Source organism: Olea europaea, unplaced genomic scaffold (genome assembly GCF_002742605.1).
Source record: "Olea europaea var. sylvestris unplaced genomic scaffold, O_europaea_v1 scaffold586, whole genome shotgun sequence".
In the NCBI taxonomy this organism is placed as follows: domain Eukaryota; kingdom Viridiplantae; phylum Streptophyta; class Magnoliopsida; order Lamiales; family Oleaceae; genus Olea; species Olea europaea.
In genome coordinates, this window is record NW_019264200.1 from 285,401 (window position 1) to 307,407 (window position 22,007).

Genomic DNA, 22,007 nt, shown 5'->3' on the forward strand with positions numbered 1-22,007 from the left:
AAAATAAAGTGTTAAATTCAAAACTTTGCACTCTTCAACAGTAGTATTTTAGCATAAATGAAAACAGGAAGGGCTGTACCTTTCTCACCAAAGTGTCCTCACAAATGTTCCGTGTTTTCTTGCTACTATAAGCCTGGTCTTTGCTGCTATTGCTTTCTTTATTCAGAGGTCTTTTCTGTTTTGATGAACTTTCCATGTTCTTCGCGATCAGGTACTTGAAAAGGTAATGCCCAGGTATCATTTCCAAAACATCACCATTTCCAATTGTGCATTTTTCTCCAGATAAAAGCTTTTTTCTCTCATTCCTGGCCCTTACTACAACTGGATTCGTTCCTTCCTGCATTTCAGTTCCAATAATTAACTATTCCAACAATAGCATTAAACAAGTAAAAAGAAAACTCAGTACTTTATGTACATTGATCCGGCATCATCAAAATAATACACAACAGTGAAAAAAGAGCATAGGCGTACAACGAGAATTTCGGCAGAACCATTGGCGGAGATGTTGAGTGTAAGATGCTTCCTACTGAGCCGTTTATCAATTACCGGAATGCAATTGCGGCCAACGTAATTAATGCCCTCAGCGAGTGAAATTTTGGGAATTGAAGAGTCCTTTTGTTCCTCCAAGTTACTAGGATTCAGAGGCACCAAAAATCCAACCTTGAAACGAAAGAACGAAATATAATCAATCAAAAGTAATGGGAACCCATAAATAAATAAAAATGAGGCGTTTTTACCTGATTGTCAGCGGTCATCGTGAGTCGGAAAAAGTGAGGATGATGAGTGAATATGAGAGAGTGGATTGGGGCCCAGGGGAAATTACTTGTGAATTTAGGTCGGAAAAATAATGAGACGAGGAACGGGAAGTTAAGTATCGGAGAGTTGCAAATGCGGCGCCGGCGCCGGAGCGGCAGGTTTTCGTTTATATGAACACGAAAAACATAGCATATGTTTGGCTGATGTTATCAATTTGCGAACCACAAAAATTATGGCCTCCGTTTGACCTGTTTGATTCTCATTTCTATGATAAAATGCATTATGGAATAGTTGTTTTTTAAGAATGTGTCGTTAAAAAATAATAATAAATTTTTGAAATTTGTGTATAATTATTTTATAGAAGAATGTGTGGTTGAAAATGAGTTTTAAAAAAATACATTCTTGAAAACATGGAGATTTAAAAAAATACATTCTTGTTTGATCTCCATTTTTTCAAAAATGTTTGAGATGTATTTTTATTTAAAAATATATTTTTGAATAGTAAATTGATGGGAAATATGTGGTTAAAAAATAAGGAAAAATTTTTGATTTACGTGTAATATTATTTTAATAAATAATATATGGTTGAAAAGAAGAGGGAGAAAAATACATTTTGAAAAAAATAGGTATTAAACGAGACCTAAGATTATTTTCAACACACATTTACACAATAAATTATTTTACAAATAAATCCAAAAAAATTCCGTAACATTTTAACCCCTGACCCCCATTATTTCTCAATAAATTAAATTAAATTTTCTCTCTCCTATTTTTAATCACATAATTTTCAATAAAATAATATTACATGTAAACCAAAAATTTGTCTTTTCTTTTTAACCACTCATTTTTTTTAAAAAAAAATACTATTCAAAACATTATAATCTCCAAATAAGAGGGCTCAAACGAGGGCTTAAGTACACACTCTCCTAAAACATTATTCAAAAAGCATTTTTCAGGAAAAAGAAAAATCATCGAACAAGGAGACAAGGTTTGAATAATAATTAAGTATAATCACAAATATATGCTTAACTTAATGTTTGAGTTTGACTATGAAGCTAACCTTTTGTTTGAGAAACCACAAATATTGTCAAAATATCAAGATCAAATTTCAATTTTATTTTTCAATTTTCAATTTTATTATTCTCGAGGAAGTGCATATATCTTGCCAACTCCTCATTTGTTTACCATTTTCAATTTTATTTTTTAAATTACCCATTTTTAGATACATATTTTCAGAATAAATACTTTATACATATAAACCTAAAAAAAAATTTATACTTTTTAATCACACATTCTCCAAAAAATCACTATTTTAAAAATTATTTAAATAAATAAATAAATAAATAAATATATATATAAGAGATAAGTCAAACTTTACGACTGAAATAGTGAAATAATGGTAAAAAAAATTAATTTTTTGAGATGAAAAATCACTCTCAAACAAGATGTAATTGACATCAAACAGTGACCAAACCTTCCATAATGCAACAAATCCATAATCTCATTGGATAAATATACAAATTACTATAAATATAAGAATCCAAATAGGTGAATTTGTCTGAGTGGAGAGAAAAAAATATAAAAATAAAAATTAAACCTTTTTCTACGAATATCCATTTCCTCAAGAGACCATAAAATATCTCAACATAGCAATGTTTTGATACCTATAGGAACAAGTTCTTCATTGGGGATTGTGCCACCTTGAACTTGTTTGTCTCTCATTATAGAAGAAAATATAGAGTTTTCAAAAGTATTTTTTGAAGAATGTGTGATTAAAATTTAAAGAAACTAAAAACTCTTTGGTGATTTTAACATGAACGAAAAACAATTTGGAAAAGCCTGTGATCAACTGAGTTTAAAAATAAAATGCAGAAATGTAGAAAGAGGATGTGAATGCTCAAAGCCTCAAAAATACAGAACTAGAAGTTTCAAGAAAAGGCAAAGATTTTCCAAGTTTCCTTCAAAAAAGAGATTTTTTAGGGAAAAAAATTCATCAAGGAAGGTAAACAGATATTTTATTTGTGGAAAACAAAATGTCATTTTGCAAAAAAGTTGCTCTAGTAAAAGAAAATGCAAAATTCTCAACCAGAACCTTTAAGGAACTCAAGTTGATCTCGATGAAGAGGACTTGGAGTCATTGTTTTCAGAAGAAGAAGCATAATAACCGGAAACCATTTTCACTCTTGAATACAATGATGATACTCATATTAATGACAGGATTAATGAAAGCATGCAAGAATGTTTTAGAATGCAGGTTATAAATCTTTCATTGGCAGTACCAATGATTGGAATCAAGCTTTTCCCCGAAAAGTATGAATGACCTGTTACAGTTGCAGCATTACTCGATACAAGAGCGGTATCCTCAATTCTTAACCCAACAATACTCCCAAAAAACATGTGGAAACCCTATCAAAAAATCTTTCAAGCAACCAATAATGAATACTTTGCCACAGAACTTATCAGTAAACCAGTAACACTCCAATTCTTCCTTGAGCTAAATATTTCTCATAAACTACTTGGATCATTATTACTAGGAAAAGATCTTGTTATTGGTTTTGATGTTATCAAACTGTTATGGGAAAGACGGGCTAGACCTCTTTCAAATGGACTCAAATTCAAATCCTACTTTATCCCTTATATTGAATCAATCACATATTTTACCCTCACAATACCAACCATAACAGAAACTGTTATAAGAGATTGTTGTGCAAAATCTCATACAGAATTCCTTACCAAATGCACAAAGCCTCTTTGGAAAAACCCAGACTTTTTTATAACATTGCCTTTCAAAAAGAATGAGGATATCAATCCAACAAAAGCGAGTCACACTGGGATGAGTCCTGAACATTTGGAGCTTGCCACAAAAAAATTGACTCAATTACAGTCAGAAGGACTCATAGAACCCACTACATCACAGTGGGCATGTCAAGCAAATTATGTCAACAAAAGAAGTGAGCAAATAAGAAGAAAGTTAAGACTTGTCATTGATTATAAGTCGCTGAATCATTTTCTTGCAGATGATAAGTTTTCTCTCCCCAATAGAGAAATCATGTTTGCAAATCTGGCAAAAGTAAAGATTTTTTCAAAATTTGATCTGAAGGCAGGTTTCTGGCAATTAGGGATTAAACCAGAAGAAAGGCACAAAATAACATTTTGTGTACCTAATCAACATTTTCAGTGGACGGTCATGCCTTTTGGGCTGAAAACAGCGCCTTTATAATTTTAGAAGGCAATGGTTAAAATCATTCTGTGTACCTAATCAACATTTTCAATGGACGGTTATGCCTTTTGGGCTGAAAACGGCACCTTCATTATTTCAGAAGGCAATGGTTAAAATCTTTTAGCTGCTACTAAAAACAGCATTGATTTATATTGATGATATACTATTGTTCTCTGAAAATAAGGATATCCACGAGTTACTACGCCAAATGTTCACGAAAATTGTCACAGAACATAGGATCATGCTATCACAGGAAAATATGATCATTGCAGTATCTGAAATTTATTTTCTCGGGATGCATATAAAAAATGGTAGCTATTCACTCCAGCCACACATTGTTGAAGAGCTCCTCAAATTTCCCGATGAGAATTTAACAAAACAACGGGTCCAACAATTTCTTGGTGTAGTAAACTACATGACATACTTTTTCAAACAGTTGGCTCCTGTTATACGACCTTTACAGGAGATGCTCAAGAAAAATCCTCCACAATGGTCACCCAGACAAACCCAGGCCATCAAAAGAATCAAACAAGAAGTCTATAATCTTCTGGCACTAAAAATTCCCACTGATGGAAAAAAGAATTCTACAAACAGATGCAAGTGATTTATATTGGAGAGCAGTGCTTTTAGAAGAAAAGGATGGCGAAAGAAGAATTTGTGGCTACAAAAGTGGTATGTTCAAAGAATCTGAGAAGCATTATCATTCAACGTTCAAGAAGATTCTTGGAGTAAAACGGGGAATAGAAAAGTTTCAATTCCATCTTATTGGTCACAAATTTCTGGTAGAAATGGACTTGAAGGCATTTCCTCAAATGCTCAATTAAAAAAGAACCAGATTCCAAATTCACAACTTTTAATATGCGCACAATGATTTTCCAATTTTGACTTTGAAGTCAAACATATTAAAGGCAAACACAATCTTTTACTTGATTTACTCTCCAAAACAAAACCTCCTATCCAATCACAAATCCCTACCATCTGCATGATGTATCCATCCTCAAACTCATTCTTACAAAATCCTCCTATTCAAAACTTTCCTCCTGAAATTCAAACTCTCATTAGAAATCAAATTATCCACTCAAGATCGAAGGAACTCATGCGAAATATCAATCCATTGTTATTAGACAAAATGGGATCCAACTTTTTGGTGGACTTGGCTTTCATCCAGAATATTCATTTTTAAACCTCTTTTATTTTAATCCAGGACAAATTGAAGAAAAGTTTTCAAAAGATTTTTTTTTTTTTTTTATTGTATCTTTTTGAGACATATCAAGTTCCAATCTGTTTTAATGCTGATATCATGGTTTCATACCTTTCAGAAAAAACTTCACAACTTTGGAAGGATTACCCAGAATTCATTTCTCATTCAAACAATGAAATTATAAGATTTTTTGAATGGTTTTATACTCTCTCACATTAGAGAGAAAAATTTCGAAATTTTTATTTAAAATTCAAAGATCTTAGAACTTCATCTATTAATGTTCATGTGATCCTCGTATTTCAAAGATAGGATTATTTTACTGAATCAGGATACTATCGACATCTCTCTCATGTTCGAGAATATGCGGTCCAGCCATTCAATCTCCACAAAGAATGGGAAAGATACCCTCAAGAGTTCAGAACATTCAAAAGAAAAATGGCAGAAATAAATCAAACAATTCCTCTAGAGATTTGGCCAAAAATTGAAGATGATGCTCCATGGGAAATTCTTCCAATAGACTACGCTCAGAGAATCCACTAAGACATTCGGGCTCATATGGAAAGCTTAAGCCAGATTCACAATTGGTATCCAATTATTCGCCCCGAGGATTATCATTTTGATAATTGTTGGAAACAATTATATCTGGGACGACCAACACAGACTTTGGGACAGATAGTTAAATACTCAGAAGATACTCCTGAAGGGCACCAACTCAGAGAGAGACATTGGAAAATGTTAAATGAAAATGTTTTTTGTACGACTCTTCACATGGGGCGAGAAAATCCACATCTTACAAGGAAAAGAGGAAAAGAACCAATGAACTCAAACCAGCAAGCCAGCCAGAGCCGATGTTACAAGAAGGAATGAGCTCAAGCCAACCAAAATTGACAATGTCCCAACTTCTAGATTCCCAAGGTCCATGGTCTCAATCTTTTGATCCTCTTGACTTTTACAATTTTGAGAAATTTGAACGACAGTTTGAAGAAGAAAAAGGAAATGGAGAGAGAAGAAAATATGCCGTGGTGGAAAATACTATGATTATCATCAAACTCTAAAGACTCGGATGAACCAACCATAGCAGCAAATTTAGGCACTCCATAATTTGCAAAAGATCATCTCAGATCAAAATATTTTATCATTTTGTATGAGTCATCTGTCATTTTGCAAAATAATTGATAAAACATTGTTTGCTTTATTAAAGTAGGATCTACTACAGTCAAAAGTTGTGTGTCGACTTGGATAATTATTGTACTCGTATCCTACATGTGTTAAATGTCGTGGACATGAGTTAAATGATGTGTACTCAAGTCATATGTCATGTTTGTCCGGTTATTAAAATCATTGTACTATTGAAGGAGACTCTCCTCCTTTCTTGTGGATCATCGAAACGTTTCAGAAAATAAATCTTTGAGTTCCTTTAGATCATGAGTTTCTAATTTCTCTATGTTTCTCACGAGAAATCCGGAATACTAATATTTGTTTCAACAGTCATGTTAAACCAGCAATTTGAGAAGTAACAAAAGTATGCTCTGCTATTGTCTCTCTTGAGGATCCTTAGCATCAGAAATTGTGCTGCAGACTAAACGATCCACCAGGGAGATTTGCAATCCTAAGAGTTAAGTCCTGTATTTGTATGCCTCGGATCTAGCCGTTTGTTGTGGGGCTAGAATAGCCAGATTTGCTAAAAAGTAACTTCAATTATTTGAATCATAATCCCAATGTAACCTACAAAATTAATTTAATATTTTGAAAATTTAAACTGACCTTATGAAAACATAAATATTATAATTCTGTACACTGAGGCTGCAAAAATAATTATACCATGTGCTATGGTTTGGCTTTTCTTTTGTATATTAAACGCTTCTCTCCGTAAAAAATTCTCGCGCCTGCTTTCCTGCAATAGAGTACAGGATAATCACGGTCACCAGGCTGTGTCACAAAACTTCTATCTTCTGCGTTTTGATTCCTTCCTCATCTCCGCCATATAGCTCTCCAAGTTGGCTTTTTCCCATAGTCGTCTCTGAATAAGATCTTCCTTGGTTGATTCATCTAGAGGACACAATAGAAAGAATTAGACTGAAGAACCAAAACCGTACAATCAGAAATTCCAGCTCAACACAGATAATAAAAGCTACATGCGAACTGCCAAAATTATGACTAGAAAAATTGTTATCAGAAACTGTCCCCTCCACGATAGGAAAGCCTCTTGGGCAAGGAGGCAAGTGATATCAGAAATCATCAAATATCACTACTGTCACTCCCATATTTTACCCTCGTTATGGTTGGCTATCTAGAAAGTGAATGACTTGATCCACATGACAGCAACCATATTTCCAGGTGGGTTCAAATAAACAAATTGAAGTGAGTCTCAATATGTGAGTACAGAAAGTTGAGAAACCTCATAAAGATATCAGCATTCCTAAGGTAACCTAGAATTAAGATTGCAACTGAATATAAAAACAGCCCACACTATCTAAGCACAGGTTGAATTTTGAGACGGACAAGCTCTCCTACCTATATATCTCCATGAATCAGAAGGTGCTCCAAGAGATCTTCTTGTTAGATAGGAGGCATCTTCCCACGAATATGGAGCTCGTTTCACCTTGTATCTCCAGAACCAACATCCATACCATAAGAGAAGCTGTGGACAGCAAAAATCAGAAATCTTATTATGCACAATTAAATTTAAGATTTCAGGTTAAAAGTGCACAGCAGCCACAAAAGATAACGAATGAGAACAGCCAGAAAAATTAAGGCATTCTTTTCATGCATCGGTAATTAGTGTTAGAAAGAAGATTACACCAACCTTCCCGACGGTGTAAGGGAGTAGCAAGAAACGAATGCCCAAAAGTTCCCAAACAGAGGGCTTTTCAGCACCCTTTATCTGCAAATCAAGTTCCTTGCTGAGCTCTTCCTGTAGCTTCCTGCCACAAAAAGGGTACTTTACTCATCTTTACCTCAAAAAATCCATGAAAAAAGTAAATTAATGAGTGCAAATAGAATCAAAATCCTAAAAGAAAAGGTATCCAATCGAGCTCAATGAGAAATATAGAAATGTCTGACAACTCAAAACCATATGTATTCAAAATAAACGTACTTATCTACTTGCTTGTTACTTTTCTTCTTAATTGTCGTTCCCCCAGTGCGTTCAAGTTCCAAGGCCTTTAGCTTATTTTTGTAGGCGGGTGACTTCTTGACCATATCAATAGCCTGAAACGACAAGAGAACTTAGTACAGTGGAAGAGTAGGAAGCAAAGATGATAAGCCAAGTTTCATAGCTTCTATACCACGTATGTGCACAGCTTACTCTTCTCTGCATAGTCTAGTAATAGTGAGGCAGTTACATTACTATCTACATTTGTTGAGCATAATGCCTACTAGTTGATAATACATTGTTAATGTATGAAAATACTTCTCTGATAGAATAACTGTTTCTGAACTCTGATGTACAAGTGAATATGAAATAAGAAATAGCAACTACCTAACAAATTCAAATCTATGGCTAATAAGAATGTCCCACATAATGTAGCTTGTATCATATTGGATATAGAATAAACTAAAGACAATTTATACTTCATTTAAGCTTTTATGTTGCATCCTAATATTAACATTTCCCTAAATATATCCAATGATAACCTTTTATGAGAGAGACAATGTCTCCAGTTACCTGTGTATACCTTGTCCACTGGTTTAAATACTGGAATCCAGAGAGCACCAAAAGAAGCCCCACAAGGACAGCCCGAGGATCCTAGCAAAAGAAATCATTAATATCAAAATATAGATTGATAACAGAATGAAGACTAAACTTTCTAAGTCATGTTAATCTGGAATAAGCTGAGTATATAAAAGATTAGAAAGAAAATGTAAAATGTTCTTACTGTTTTGTGGCCATAGTAAGAATGGTAGTATCTAGCTGCGTTATAGAATACCTAATAAACAAGGAGATAAAGTTTAAGAATACCTAATTATGTTAACAACCTAACTATCAAAAGAAATGGTTGCTCTTGATAAATTTAAAAAAAATAAAAGATGAGTGGACATCAAATGCAGAGAAAATTATTTGAACACTTGCTTCTATATTTTGTACTGGTCCAAATTTTCTTAGATCAGCATAATCTATTGTAACAAATGCAAAAACACATCGAAGATTTGGTATGATTAAAAAATTCCTCTTCTCAACACATGAAATCCTTATCAGGATTTTTCTGTTATTCATCCAGTAAAGCCTGGCCTTTAGTTTAAACCAATCTTTCATAACTCATCATTTATGACAGGTAACATGTACCAAGGTCAATGGTAGGATAAATATACTTTCATGGCACTGAATTGATCGAACAAAACTCGAAATGACAACTCTAACTTGCTTCATTATGGCAGTGTCAACTTCAGACTTGAGAAAAAGCATCTCTCTATTCCCTTGCAATCTTTCCACCATGGGAGAAAAATAATGAAGATGATGATAATTCATGCAGGATCATTCATCATCAGTGGCGGATGACTCATTTACAAGTGCATTACAGGAATAGTGTTTTAGGCTCTAGATAATTGATTTTCCTATTTACAAAGAGAACGCCACAAATATGATAATGCATAGCATCGATAACTCTCAGCATGTATGCAGACAGTATACATCAAAGTATAGGCAAATCATCAACTATACTAACCTCCTCCGGGTGTGCAATTGCGTAATCGTACTGCTCCCTTGTAGCTTCATCTTTCAAAATCTACAATTATCACAGAAGCCATTTACAATACCATAATAAAATTACATCATCTGGACTGTTAATTGAACGATCTTATAGTTTAATAGCACGATATAATATTAAAATTAATAATAATAATAATAATAATAATAATAATAATAATAATTTAATTAATTTGCCAAAAACACTTGATTCTTGAAGTAGTCAATATTCCAATTAGAAATTTGACAAAAGATTTAAATCATTTTTTCTATCTTCAATGATTTTATCATCTAGTCTGTGACAATGAAAATCCAACATTTTCTCTTAAATGAACTTTATCAGATAAAGTAAAGCAAGTTATTAGAACCAATGTGTATTTTGTATATACTTGGGAATTTAGTTAGCTAATTAGACAAATAGTTTTACCAGCTGGAAATTTGTTATGACGGGTGGCTTTTTCTCTCTCTTTTGGCGCCTATTTATGCTGTATTTGCACATACATTTCAAAGACTTCTGATCAATAACAACATCTGATTTTCATTTCAATTCAATTCTAATACGGTATCAGAGCATATTCCTTCCAGCGTTCATCTCTTTCTTCTTTTTATCCTGCATCGATTTCTTTTTTATTCTGATGGAATCAACACAATCTGAAAACAATTCTGATTCAAGGTCATCCATGAGCAAATCCTAATTTGGTCAATTCATGGGTTCGGAATAATAATATGATGATCTCTAGCATCTTTAATTCAATTTCGGAAGAGATTTCAGCTAGCATAATCTATGTTTCTACAGCATATGAAATCTGGAATGATCTCAAGGAAAAATTCCAAAAGAGTAATGGACCATGGATCTTTCAACTAAGGAGGGATCCGATGAATTTAACTCAAGATCAAAACAGTATAAGTGCGTATTTTACTAAACTCAAAACTATGTGGGACGAATTGAGTAATTTTCGACCTAACTGTAGCTATGGAAAGTGTACTTGCAGTGGTGTTAAGGAAATGAACAAACACTATCAAATGGAGTCATTACATCATTTCTCATGGGAATCATTCTCTCAAGCTAGAGGTCAGATACTACTTATAGATCCTCTACCTCCCATTAATAAGGTATTTGCCTTAATTTCTCGAGAAGAAAATCAGAGAAAAATAAGTAAATAACCTACCGGAGCTGATGCAAATGGAGTGGCCACATTTGCATTTAGATTTGATAATGCCAAATCAGCAACTAATTCTGGTTTTCGCAATAACGGTTCAAGAATTGGTAACTTTGGAAATTTCAAGAAGGAAAGGCCTTATTGTACACATTGCAAATGCCATGGACATTTTGTTGATAAATGTTATAAAATCCATGGATATCCACCGGGTTAGAAGTCAAGGTCAAGGACAATTTCCAACATTCTTCTATTTCTAACTCTGTTAATCAGTTGTCTGCTTCTCTCACTCAATAAGTAGATGGAACAACTGCTTGGTATGGGGAATTTTATGCAGAATTTGAACACCAGTTAATATCAGCAACTGACAACAATGTTATCCAATCATTTAGCTTCAAGCTCGAATTCTACTTCAATTGATCAGGTCAAAAATACCTCTTCATGTGCTGGAGGTACATGTCATTCCATATCAGTTAGTCCTACGTTTGCATCCAAAGAGATTTGGATGGTGGACTCACGAGCCACTAGACATGTGTGCTCTATTGCTGATGCCTTTGTAAACTTGAGAACGGTTGATAATTCAAGTTTCACTTTGGCTAACTACACACGAATACCGATCAGCCTATGTGGTGATATCAGATTAAGTCCAAAACTGATGCTACATGATGTTCTATTTGTGCCCCATTCAAATTCAATTTATTATGAGTCAGTGCATTAACTATTAGGATCACAACTCACCTTGAGCGTCTTTCATGATCAATTCATCATTCAGGAGGCTACAACCAAGATGATGATTGGCAGGGGTGAAAAAGTCCATGTTTTGTATGTACTTAACACCAGAGTCCTTAACTCTATTTCCAATGCTTTTGTTGGTAATGTTTCTGCTCATATATGGCACAATAGGCTTAGCCATCTCTCTTTTAAAAGATTAAATGTGTTAAAAAGACCACTTGGTGTGTGATATTGCGAAATTGAATAAATATATTCCTTGCTATATTTGTCCTCTGGCTAAGCAAAAAAGATTGTCATTTGAGTCCAATAATAACCTTTCCAGGAAGCCCTTTGACCTATTGCATTGTGACATGGGGGGCCTTATCATGTTACATCACACTCACGATACAGATATTTCCTAACTTTGTTTGATGATTATTCTAGATTCACCTGGATCTACATGCTAAAACAAAACACTAATGTTGTGGGTGTGTACATCATTTTTTAATATGGTTGCTACACAATATAATGCTGCTATTAAGAGTTTTAGATCAAATAATGCTCATGAATTATCCTTCAATGAATTCTTTACTGAGAGAGAGGTATTCCATCAGTTCAAGTGTGTTGAAAGACCACGGCAAAATTCTGGTTGAATGCAAACATCAACATCATTTAAATGTAGCCAAGCTCTATTTTTCCAGTCAAGAGTTCCTATCAAATTCTGGTATGAATGCGTGTTGACAGCAACCTACTTAATCAACAGAACTCCATCTCCTTTTTTGCGACATAAAACACCATATGAAGTGTTACATGGTAGTCCAGCTGAATGCTCTATTCTTAAAGTCTTTGGATGTTTAGTCTTTGATCTACACTCAAAGCACACAAGAATAAATTTCAGCCAAGAGCCAGATTATGTGTTTTCTTGGGATATCCATTCGGAGTCAAAGGCTACAAACTATTTGATGTTTCATCAAATTAGTTTTTTATATCCAGGGATGCGTTTCATGAAGAGATATTCCCTTTTCATACTGTTGTAGAGGATGATCAAGTGCTGGATCCTTTTCCTGATCTAGCGTTACCATTTCCTTCCTTATTTCCTCCTCATGATATGTCTGTCCAGTTAGATCATGTCCCTTGTGATCTTACCCCAAATGCAGATACTCATGATGCTCTTTCCCCTAAGTCATTACATCCCTCATCTCCAATTGATCACATTCCTCCTGATCATTCACACGACTATTCCTAGTAACCTTGACATTCAAAAATCCCAAAGAACCTCTAGACCTCCCAAGTACCTCAAAGACTATCATTGCAATTCGAATTCTCAAACTGATCATCTCATTACTCATTCCCCCAATCACATTGGACATTCTGATCCTCAGAGACATTTGGTATTAAATATCTCATCCCAGTTTGAGCCTCAATTTTTTCATCAAGCAGCTCAATTTCCTTAATGGCGTGAATCTATGAAACTTGAACTAGAGGCTATGGAACTTAATCACACGTGATCTATTGTTCCTTTGCCTCTTGGGAAACTTTTCATGGTCGATGGATTTATAAGAATAAATATAAATCAGATGGATCTCTTGAGTGGCATAAAGCACGCCTTATTGCAAAGGACTACAAACAACAAGAAGAGTTGGATTACTTCGATACTTTCTCCCCATCGGACAAGATTGTAACTGTCAACGTAATGCTCGCCCTTGCAGCTTGCCATAAATGGCATTTAATCTAGTTGGATGTAAATAATGCATTTCTGAATGGTGACTTGATTGTGGAGGTTTATATGGACCTTCCCCTTGGCTATGAGTTCCATAATCCTCTCAAACAGGGGAGATGCTAGTTTGTAAATTACACAAGTCCATATATGGACTTAAGCAGACTTCAAGGCAATGGAATTCGAAGTCCTCTCATGCCCTTATTCAATGTGGTTTCACCCAATCTAAGGCCAACTATTCCGTGTTCACCAAAGGGTGTGATGACAGGTTTGTGACGCTGCTAGTCTATGTGGATGAAATTGTCATAATTGGGCCTAACATTCAAATCATTAACTCATTAAAGGAGTTTTTGCACTCTCAAATTAATCTCAATGATCTGGAATGTTTGAAGTACTTCTTGGGGATTGAAAATGCATGCTCTACATCAGGAATTGTCATCTCACAAAGGCAATATGCACTACAGCTGCTTGAGGATGCACGATATCTGGATTGCAAACCAGTAAGCAGCCTTATGGATCCAAAAATAGCCCTCAGCATTCATGATGGTGATTTACTGCAAGATGCTTCTCCTTATAGGAGATTTATTGGAAGACTAATCTATTTGACTCTTTCACGTCCTGATATCACGTTTGTAGTGCATAAATTGAGTCAATACATGTCTAAAACAATGCTGCTAAATCTTAAAGCAGTTCATCATCTCCTGAGATGTTTGAAAGATAGTCTTGGTCAAGGTCTCCTCTTCTCTTCACAAATACTTTCTGGTTCATCCATCAGTCTTCGAGCATTTTCTAATGTAGATTGGGGGTCTTGTATTGATACACAAAAATCCACCGCTGGTTTCTACATTTTTTGTTGGTGATTCCAAGGTCTCTTGGAAATCTAAAAGACAACCCACAATGTTTCGTTCATTAGCTGAAGCTAAATATAGAGCCCTTGCAGCCACAATAAGTGAGACAGTTTGGATCGATCAATTGTTGATGCTTTTACTAAACCTTTACTTGCTTCTATTCTTAATCCTTTCTTATCCAAGATGTGTGTAAGAAACATTTACAGCACATCTTGAGGGGGTGTGTTAGACCAATGCGTATTTTGTATATAATTGGGAAGTTAGTTAGCTAGTTAGGTAGGTAGTTTTACCAGCTGGAAGTTAGTTATGACAGCTGGCTTTTTCTTTCTCTTTTGGCGCCTATTTATACTGTATTTGTACATCCATTTCAAAGACTTTTGATCAATAACAGAATCTGATTTCATTTCAATTCAGTTCTAATACAAGTTGTGGTCAGTGAATCAACATCCATTTTGATTGCATAAAAGATGGGCGCTTTCGAAACGAATATGCATAAGTCTATCTTGAAAAACTTCAATAGAATAAACAGCCAGATTAAAAATTTAAACAGTTACCTCATAAGCATTTGCAATTTTCACAAACAACTTCTTCGACTCGGGATCGGGATTTTTATCCGGATGACTAACACAAAATAAATAATTAAACGACATCCAACAACCTAAATTATTAAAAAAAAAAAAAAAAACTATAATTGAAAATGGGAAGAACTTACTATTTAAGAGAGAGCTTGTAATAAGCTTTCTTGATCTCAGAGGCATTGGCATTTTGAGAGACGCTTCAAAATCAAACTTCACAAATCAGAAAATTGAAATGCTGTAGCATTAGCAAGGAAATGAATGACTTGAAGGGAAAGGAGACATTGTTGAAAGTACCCTAAGAGATCGTAACAGTCATCCTCATCGCAATAGATAGAGACGGACGGCTGTATGAGGAGGGAGACCACGAAAATTGCTGTGAGTGCGCACCAGGTGATAGCTGCTCCTGGTGGCGCCATCGTCGATGATTCGAGGCTCCGAGAATCGGGATTCGTTTTTCGTTCGGCGGAACATAGAAGTGGACACAATTGCTTGGCAAATTGCCCTTCTGACTTTTCTTAAGCCGTTCAAATTCCCGTCAACTTATTAATCAAGATAAATTAAACAAAATTAATATTCGAGTTTGTTTAATTGATTTTATTTTTCTAAATTATTATTTTGGAGGTGTTTGATTGACATTTTTTCTTTGAAAAGTATTTTTTTAAGTTTGGTTATATAATCATATTTTTCTAAAAAACAAGAAAAACATTTTTTAGGAATGTATAGTTTTTTTTTTTTAGGTAATTCACTCTTTTTTTCTCTGTCTTATTTGTCCCCTCTCTCATCTGCACATCAATAAAAAATAGAAAATTATAATATTTTTTAATTGAAAATTAAATTAATCAAACACGTTTAATTAATAATTTTCATATAAATAAGTATTGCCTAGAATTTATTTTATTTTTCATGTTTCAAGTTAATAACACTATTTTCAATTTTTTCTTTCTAAATATATACCTTCGAAGTTCAACAAAATTGTTATACCTCCTCTAGATTTAGCCCCTGTATGTTAATCCTTAAAAATTTAAATCGTTTGTTATGAGATCATTTTTCAACATACATTCACACACAAAAATATTCTACACACAAAGTAATAAAGTTTTTTTTTACTTTTTAACCACATATTTTCCAAAAAATATTATTCAATAACTTATTATTCTCAAACAAATTCTATCAAACGGGCTCTTAAAAAGATGTGAAATATCTTTATCCACCTGTATTGATATAATTATTTTCGATCATTATTACATTTTGTCATCGCCAGTTACAATTCATAGTATCATAGTCGTCATTTTCATTGATCAGAAGGCATCGATATTAGATTTTGAAGAGTGGTGTTCTGCACATGACCATGATTGTCTCTTAAAGAATAACATGTGCTCATATAACTAGGGTTTAAACCTAAAAGATATAAATATTTGATTTTTGAAGTGATAAAATTTATTCTTTTTGTGGCATATCCCAAAACGATTATCAAATTAGCTAATAACTTAGATTATTGTAATGCCTCGAACTTGACCCAGGAATTGACTCGTGTTATGGAATATATAGGGACCGATTTACAGCATCCATAAAGTTTAGGAGCGTATTCGCACAAAATTCAAAATTTGGTACTGAATCGATTAATTTAGGGACCTATTTGCAACACTCACAGAGTTTATGGACCAATTTGAAGACTTCCAAAATCTCAGTAACCTATGTATTTATTTCAAAAACATTAGGGGAAGATTTGTGGTTCCCGTAAAATGTAGGGCACAAATGCAAAGCTGTGGAAACTCGGGGACTGCTTCAGCTTGAATAAGAGTTATACCCACTTTTACATGGAGTCCATTAGGAAGGTGGGAATTCGAGGAGATTCCTTGTCATGAGAAAAGTCAATAAGGAATATTTGAGAAAGTTTTAAAAATCAACTCAAAGTCAAAGCTCTACTTGGTGAAACGATTGAACAAGAAAGGGGAAAAACTATTTGTAAATCATGCTATACAGCCCTTTCACATGTTGAGGAGGTCAACATGAATATTAAATTTGTGAGCCCCCTCATTGTGAGGGAGGGTGCTGTAAAGTGTTGTTCACTAAATAGATACCGAACAAGAAATGGGCTATATGCATTTAACCTGTAATGAACGGTGTTGCATAGATAGAAAGAGAATCATGCTAACCTAATATCACATGACACCATATTATTGGACTGTTTAAAACACAGTCAACTCTTCCATCAAATCATATTTTGCCAACATTAATTTTTGTTAAAACTTTATCCCGTTAGTTAACTAGTTAATCAAAACACGAATAAAGAATATATATCTAAATTGAATATTTTTATTTTATTATTAAAGTTTTAAAATAGATAAATTAAAAAGAACGATAAATTATGATATTTTATTTTCGAACCCTATTTTCTTGAAAATCATCAACATGACAGGTACAGGGAAGTTCATCCAACCCAAGCTTCACCCCTATTCAATTTACATTTAGTACAAGACTTCGGGGTGAACAGCTGACAGCAAGTGTCAATACAAAGATTATTGAGTAAATGAAAGAAAGGTGATGTGTAGACATTTTCATTAAGGTAATGTTATCTAGCAGCACGAATATTTAACACAAGTCTAAGTGTCAACTGTCAACTGCATATCTAAAGATAGTTTCTAGTATATTTAGGGTATCTCTAGCATTATTTTGAAAAAAAAAAAATTTGAAACTAAGAAGTTACTTTTATACATGTTTGGATATTTTTTTAAAGTATTTTGAAAAATTATAAGATATTTTAAAAGAAGTTGATACCGTGAGAATCTCTTTTATGATAACACGAAAAATGAGAAGCAAATGCTATTCCGTGTAGGTCATTAGACAATGTCTTTATTTTATTTTATTTTTTGTAAGAATTTTATATATTTACGCACTCTAGTTAAATTAGATAAAGTTGACAGAAAATTGGACATTTTCTCTCTTCATTTTTGCACAAGTTTTGAGTGCATTAAACATATTGTTGTCCCAAATCGCGTACATCGTCGAAGTAAACCAAGATACAAGTACCAAATTTCATTTTGAATTTACATAACTCAACAATATAAATACAAATAAATACAAATGAATATCATTAATCTTTCACTCTCCAACCATTCATAGGTGGAAAATAAAATTAAGGACACGTTGGATTGCGAGCATGAAATTTGTATGAAAAAAAAATTAAATTTTAGGTAATTCAATTGTCTTAAACTTATCTATATGGAAATTATTAGTTAAATATATTTAATTGATTTAATTTTTAATTTAAAAATTATTATCCTTGCCCATTTTCTATTATGGGCAGAATAAGAGAGAGAGTGAGTTATCAAGAACATAAAAATCACCACTTCGTAAAGAACATATTTTTCCTTGTTTTTGAGAAAAATATGATCACTTGACCAAAAGTTTGAAAAATATTTTTCATGAAAAAATTTGTCAATCAAACAATCCAAAAATAGGATTTTTGGTGAAAAAAATAACATTTCCCATAAAAAGTAAAGTAAATCAAAGACACTTATGTTAGGAATGACACAAAAATCCGTCAAACTCGATACCCCAGGGGTCTCATCCCGAACGGGGGTGAAAATTACCTGATTAATCCGGCATTCGGGTCGGGACAGGGATGGGGAGGGGAGCTTTGCACTCGGGGCAGGTACGGGTAACAAGGGCCTCGCCCCGTTTAATCTTTTTGTTTTTTTTTTGACTTTAAGAATTCAATACATTAAATGAAAAACTCTACAAAATTTCATTAATTCTAGTAAAAGATGATAACTAAGATTATCTAAAGAATATAACAAACAATAAAAGCTTTAATTTACCAAATGAATAATTTAACTTTTAAAAATAAATAAATTAATTAAAAATCTAATAAATATATTATTGTCTCATTTTAATGAATAGGGTAATAAAATGAATTATCAAAACAAGCAAACAAAAAAAAACATGGGTACTAAACGGGGCAAGAGCCCACCCCTCTTTAAACGAGTACGGAACGAAAAATTACCTGGCAAGCAGGGACGGGGAGTTTACCCCAACATCGATCCGCCCCATTACATTCTCTAACTTATTTAACAAGATTTGTAAAAGATTTTTCTAGTCCCAGTAGATGATCCAATGGAAAAGAGTTTTTAATAATAACAATGATATGTAGCATGTAGATCAAACAACAATTTAGGTGTCATCTATATGTCACTAAACGATAAATTCATTTAAAAACAATAGTACATGATTCATTTAATTATATTTATCAAGTGTTATAATTTAGACCGGTGTTAACATCACTAATGCTAATAAGCATTATTCTTTTAACAAGATTATGACCCGCCAAAGATTCCCACTGCTCAACTTTACGTTCACACAATCCTAATTTTTAATTCAATTCAATCACCTTGCACAGGAATGCGACTTCCAGACTTTTCCTCCACTATAATTCGCCATTATTATTGTTTTGACCATCTTCTTGACATTTGAGGGTTCATTTGGCATGATTTTCGAAAAGAAAAGAAAAAGAGCTTTTGAGATTCAAAAATTGTTTTTGGATCCTTTTGACTAATTTTGTTAAAATGCTTTTCATAGTTAAAAGAGTTTTTAGAGAAAGTTAGTTCAATATGACTTTATTTAAAAACACTTCTGAAATTGAAAGTTCTTATAAATATTAGTTTTCAAATAAAAATTACGATAGCTTTCCACAAAAGCTTTTCTACAAAAATAAAAGCAAAAATAATGTCAAACGGCGCTTAGCCAATTCAAGTTAAAAACTTCCTACTCAATTCTAGACTATTAAATAATATTAAAATTCCACCATTCATGAGGTTCCATCTCAAATCGCAACATTAATCAAATTCTTTGGACAAGTATTTATATGATTAGTGAACATGAGGTTTTTATTTTCACATTGTCAGCCCAGCTACCACTTACCACCACCGCGTTATGATTACCTAAATTTATTGATTGTCTTTTAACTATAGGAATCTCCACATAAAGGTTTATGTTATTGCAATAACAATTAACCCGTGTTATCATGGACAGAGGACACTATACCCATTAGGGATGGCAATGAGATAGAATTTGTTAGAGATTTCTCGCCATTGTATCCCACTTAGGACGGAGCGGCATGGTTCAGGATTTGGGTGGGGAGGAGGGTATAATGGGGTTTTTTTTTTTTTTTTTTTTTTTTTTTTTTTTTTTTTTTTTTTTTTTTTTTTTTTTTTTTAATTTTATAATGGGGGCGGGATAATCGATACTGCCCCCCAAAACTTGAGTTGGGTCAAGATTTCTTGCCCTATCCCATTCCACCAACTCAACGTGACAAAATTTTGACTCTGTTTCAATTGAGCCTCGTAGATCTCGAGTTGATCAAATTTTTTTACCATTTCTTGTACCACGTTTGAAGGTTAGTATCATGAAGCCTCTAGAAAATGCTATCGAAATATATTATTTAAAGTAACTACTTTTCAACGAATTATAGTTATTTTATTGAGTAATACATCAAATAACAACTTACCATATGTGTTGTACATAGGACGACTGTCTTAATTAGTCACTACGAATAACATTACTCTTATTATTTTATGGTTTGATTATTATGTTAATTTATCCCAGAATTAGTACATTCATGACATGTATTCCACATTAACTTAAATATAAGTGCTTGTTTGGTAGAAATTTTGATAACTAATTTTTTGATTGTTATAAGATAAAGTGGGTCCTATTCTTAAAAGAAGAATTCAAAAATGACGACAGAAAAAGTGAAATAATGATTAAAAAATTTATTTTAATCGACTTAAAATCTGTACCAAACAAGTAATAAATAAAGTGACAAAACTTATTGGTAGTACTATACATGTTGAAAAATGAAGTAAAATTAGATATTAATATTTACTTTTTAGCCGGTCAAGCCAATTCAAAACTGTCTAGTCAAATCAACTCAAGGCCGTCCAGTATAAAAAATTTATTATAAGAAAAACTTATGTTGCAATAATTACGCTCAATAAAACAACTTCAAGATTGTCCATTAAAATTATTACTTTTCATGTTTTTTCCACTAAAGGCCATAAAATAAAATTATAAATTATATAAAAATCACAGATTTAGGTGAAATGATTGTTTTGCCTTCTAATTATTTTCACACTGTTGCTCGCATTTTCTTAAATAGTTTTTTCGTGATACGGTCACGAATTTAGGAGTTTTCAATTAGAGTTGAAATTCAAATTATTCTCTAAAGAAAAAATCCAAATGAACTCATTAACGCATCGAACAATGGACGAATTCTGAACACGAATATCCGCTCAATAACTTGACTCTTATCAATTCCTAACATACCAATATATTGATTGTTAAGTTCATGACACACCGAGATATTGATCGTTATTTAATAATCTCGCCAATTGGAGTTTGAAAGAATCTTAAATTCACGAATAGCTAGTATCGTATAAATGATTTAATTAATTAATAAAATAATCGTGCGTGATTGATTACTTTTGCATGGTACCTACTAAAATTAGTCAGCAGTTATTTGGTTGAGTCTAAACAACGTCTAGGTGTATTAGAGTCTTTACTCTCTATTGTACAATTGTTGCAATCAAACAAAATCGTATACCCCAACCGATAAGAGTAATTGACCTTTCGATCCATATACATAATAGAGTGCCACACATCTATAGATCCGTATAAGATAAATCCCTTTTTACTGAAATATTAATTATATTTTCTCTGCTTCTCTACGTAAGCATATAACTTTATCGCTCTACAATCAATGACTCTTACTCATTTATCTATTATGCAAAGAATATTTAACTCAAAACGTATAAATATTTATTTTTTAATAAACAAAACATAATGTTCTAAATTTCTTGTAGATACGTCATAATCCTATTGAGCACAAATTTGCGTATTATCTTTCTTCTTTGTTTTTCACTCGATTTGTTTTAGGATTTCTATGCATTTTACTATGTATACGATGTGTACATATTGAATGTACGTATGTCGGCCGCTAGAAAAGTGGCCCATTGAAACTATGTATATACCTTTGTGGAGATAAACTCACCTGCTTCGGATATTTAATTTTGGGACCCATATTGTAGATAACGTTAATTATTTCTTCAGTCCCCCAACCACAGGACTGATTTTCATT

The 22,007-nt window shown here is 33.1% G+C and overlaps 2 protein-coding genes across 3 annotated transcripts in view; both read right to left on the reverse strand.

Annotated features, from left to right (window-relative positions):
- LOC111389372 (tyrosyl-DNA phosphodiesterase 1-like) overlaps positions 1–1,007 on the reverse strand; it is a 6,630-nt gene extending 5,623 nt beyond the window's left edge. The window contains exons 1-3 of the mRNA XM_023014295.1: positions 738–1,007; positions 472–660; positions 80–337 (exon numbers count right to left, since the gene is read on the reverse strand). Coding sequence (XP_022870063.1) covers positions 80–337; positions 472–660; positions 738–755 — 465 coding nt within the window. The 5' untranslated portion in view covers positions 756–1,007. The remainder of the gene's footprint in view (positions 1–79; positions 338–471; positions 661–737) is intronic.
- Positions 1,008–6,572: 5,565 nt separating this feature from the next.
- On the reverse strand, positions 6,573–15,380 carry LOC111389361 (chaperone protein dnaJ 50-like). Of its 2 annotated transcripts, XR_002701725.1 has the most exons (11): positions 15,167–15,380; positions 15,007–15,069; positions 14,849–14,915; positions 9,842–9,901; positions 9,056–9,106; positions 8,845–8,925; positions 8,275–8,387; positions 7,984–8,101; positions 7,692–7,818; positions 6,999–7,226; positions 6,573–6,902 (listed from the first exon to the last, which is right to left on the reverse strand). XR_002701725.1 is itself a non-coding variant. In XM_023014284.1 (10 exons), exons 1-10 carry the CDS (start codon positions 15,286–15,288, stop codon positions 7,123–7,125), a joined length of 906 nt encoding a protein of 301 aa, XP_022870052.1. In that variant the 5' UTR covers positions 15,289–15,380; the 3' UTR covers positions 6,895–7,122. The 2 variants fall into 2 exon arrangements, 1 of the variants encoding a protein (XP_022870052.1); XM_023014284.1 differs by having other exon boundaries at positions 6,895–7,226.
- Positions 15,381–22,007: the final 6,627 nt, after the last annotated feature.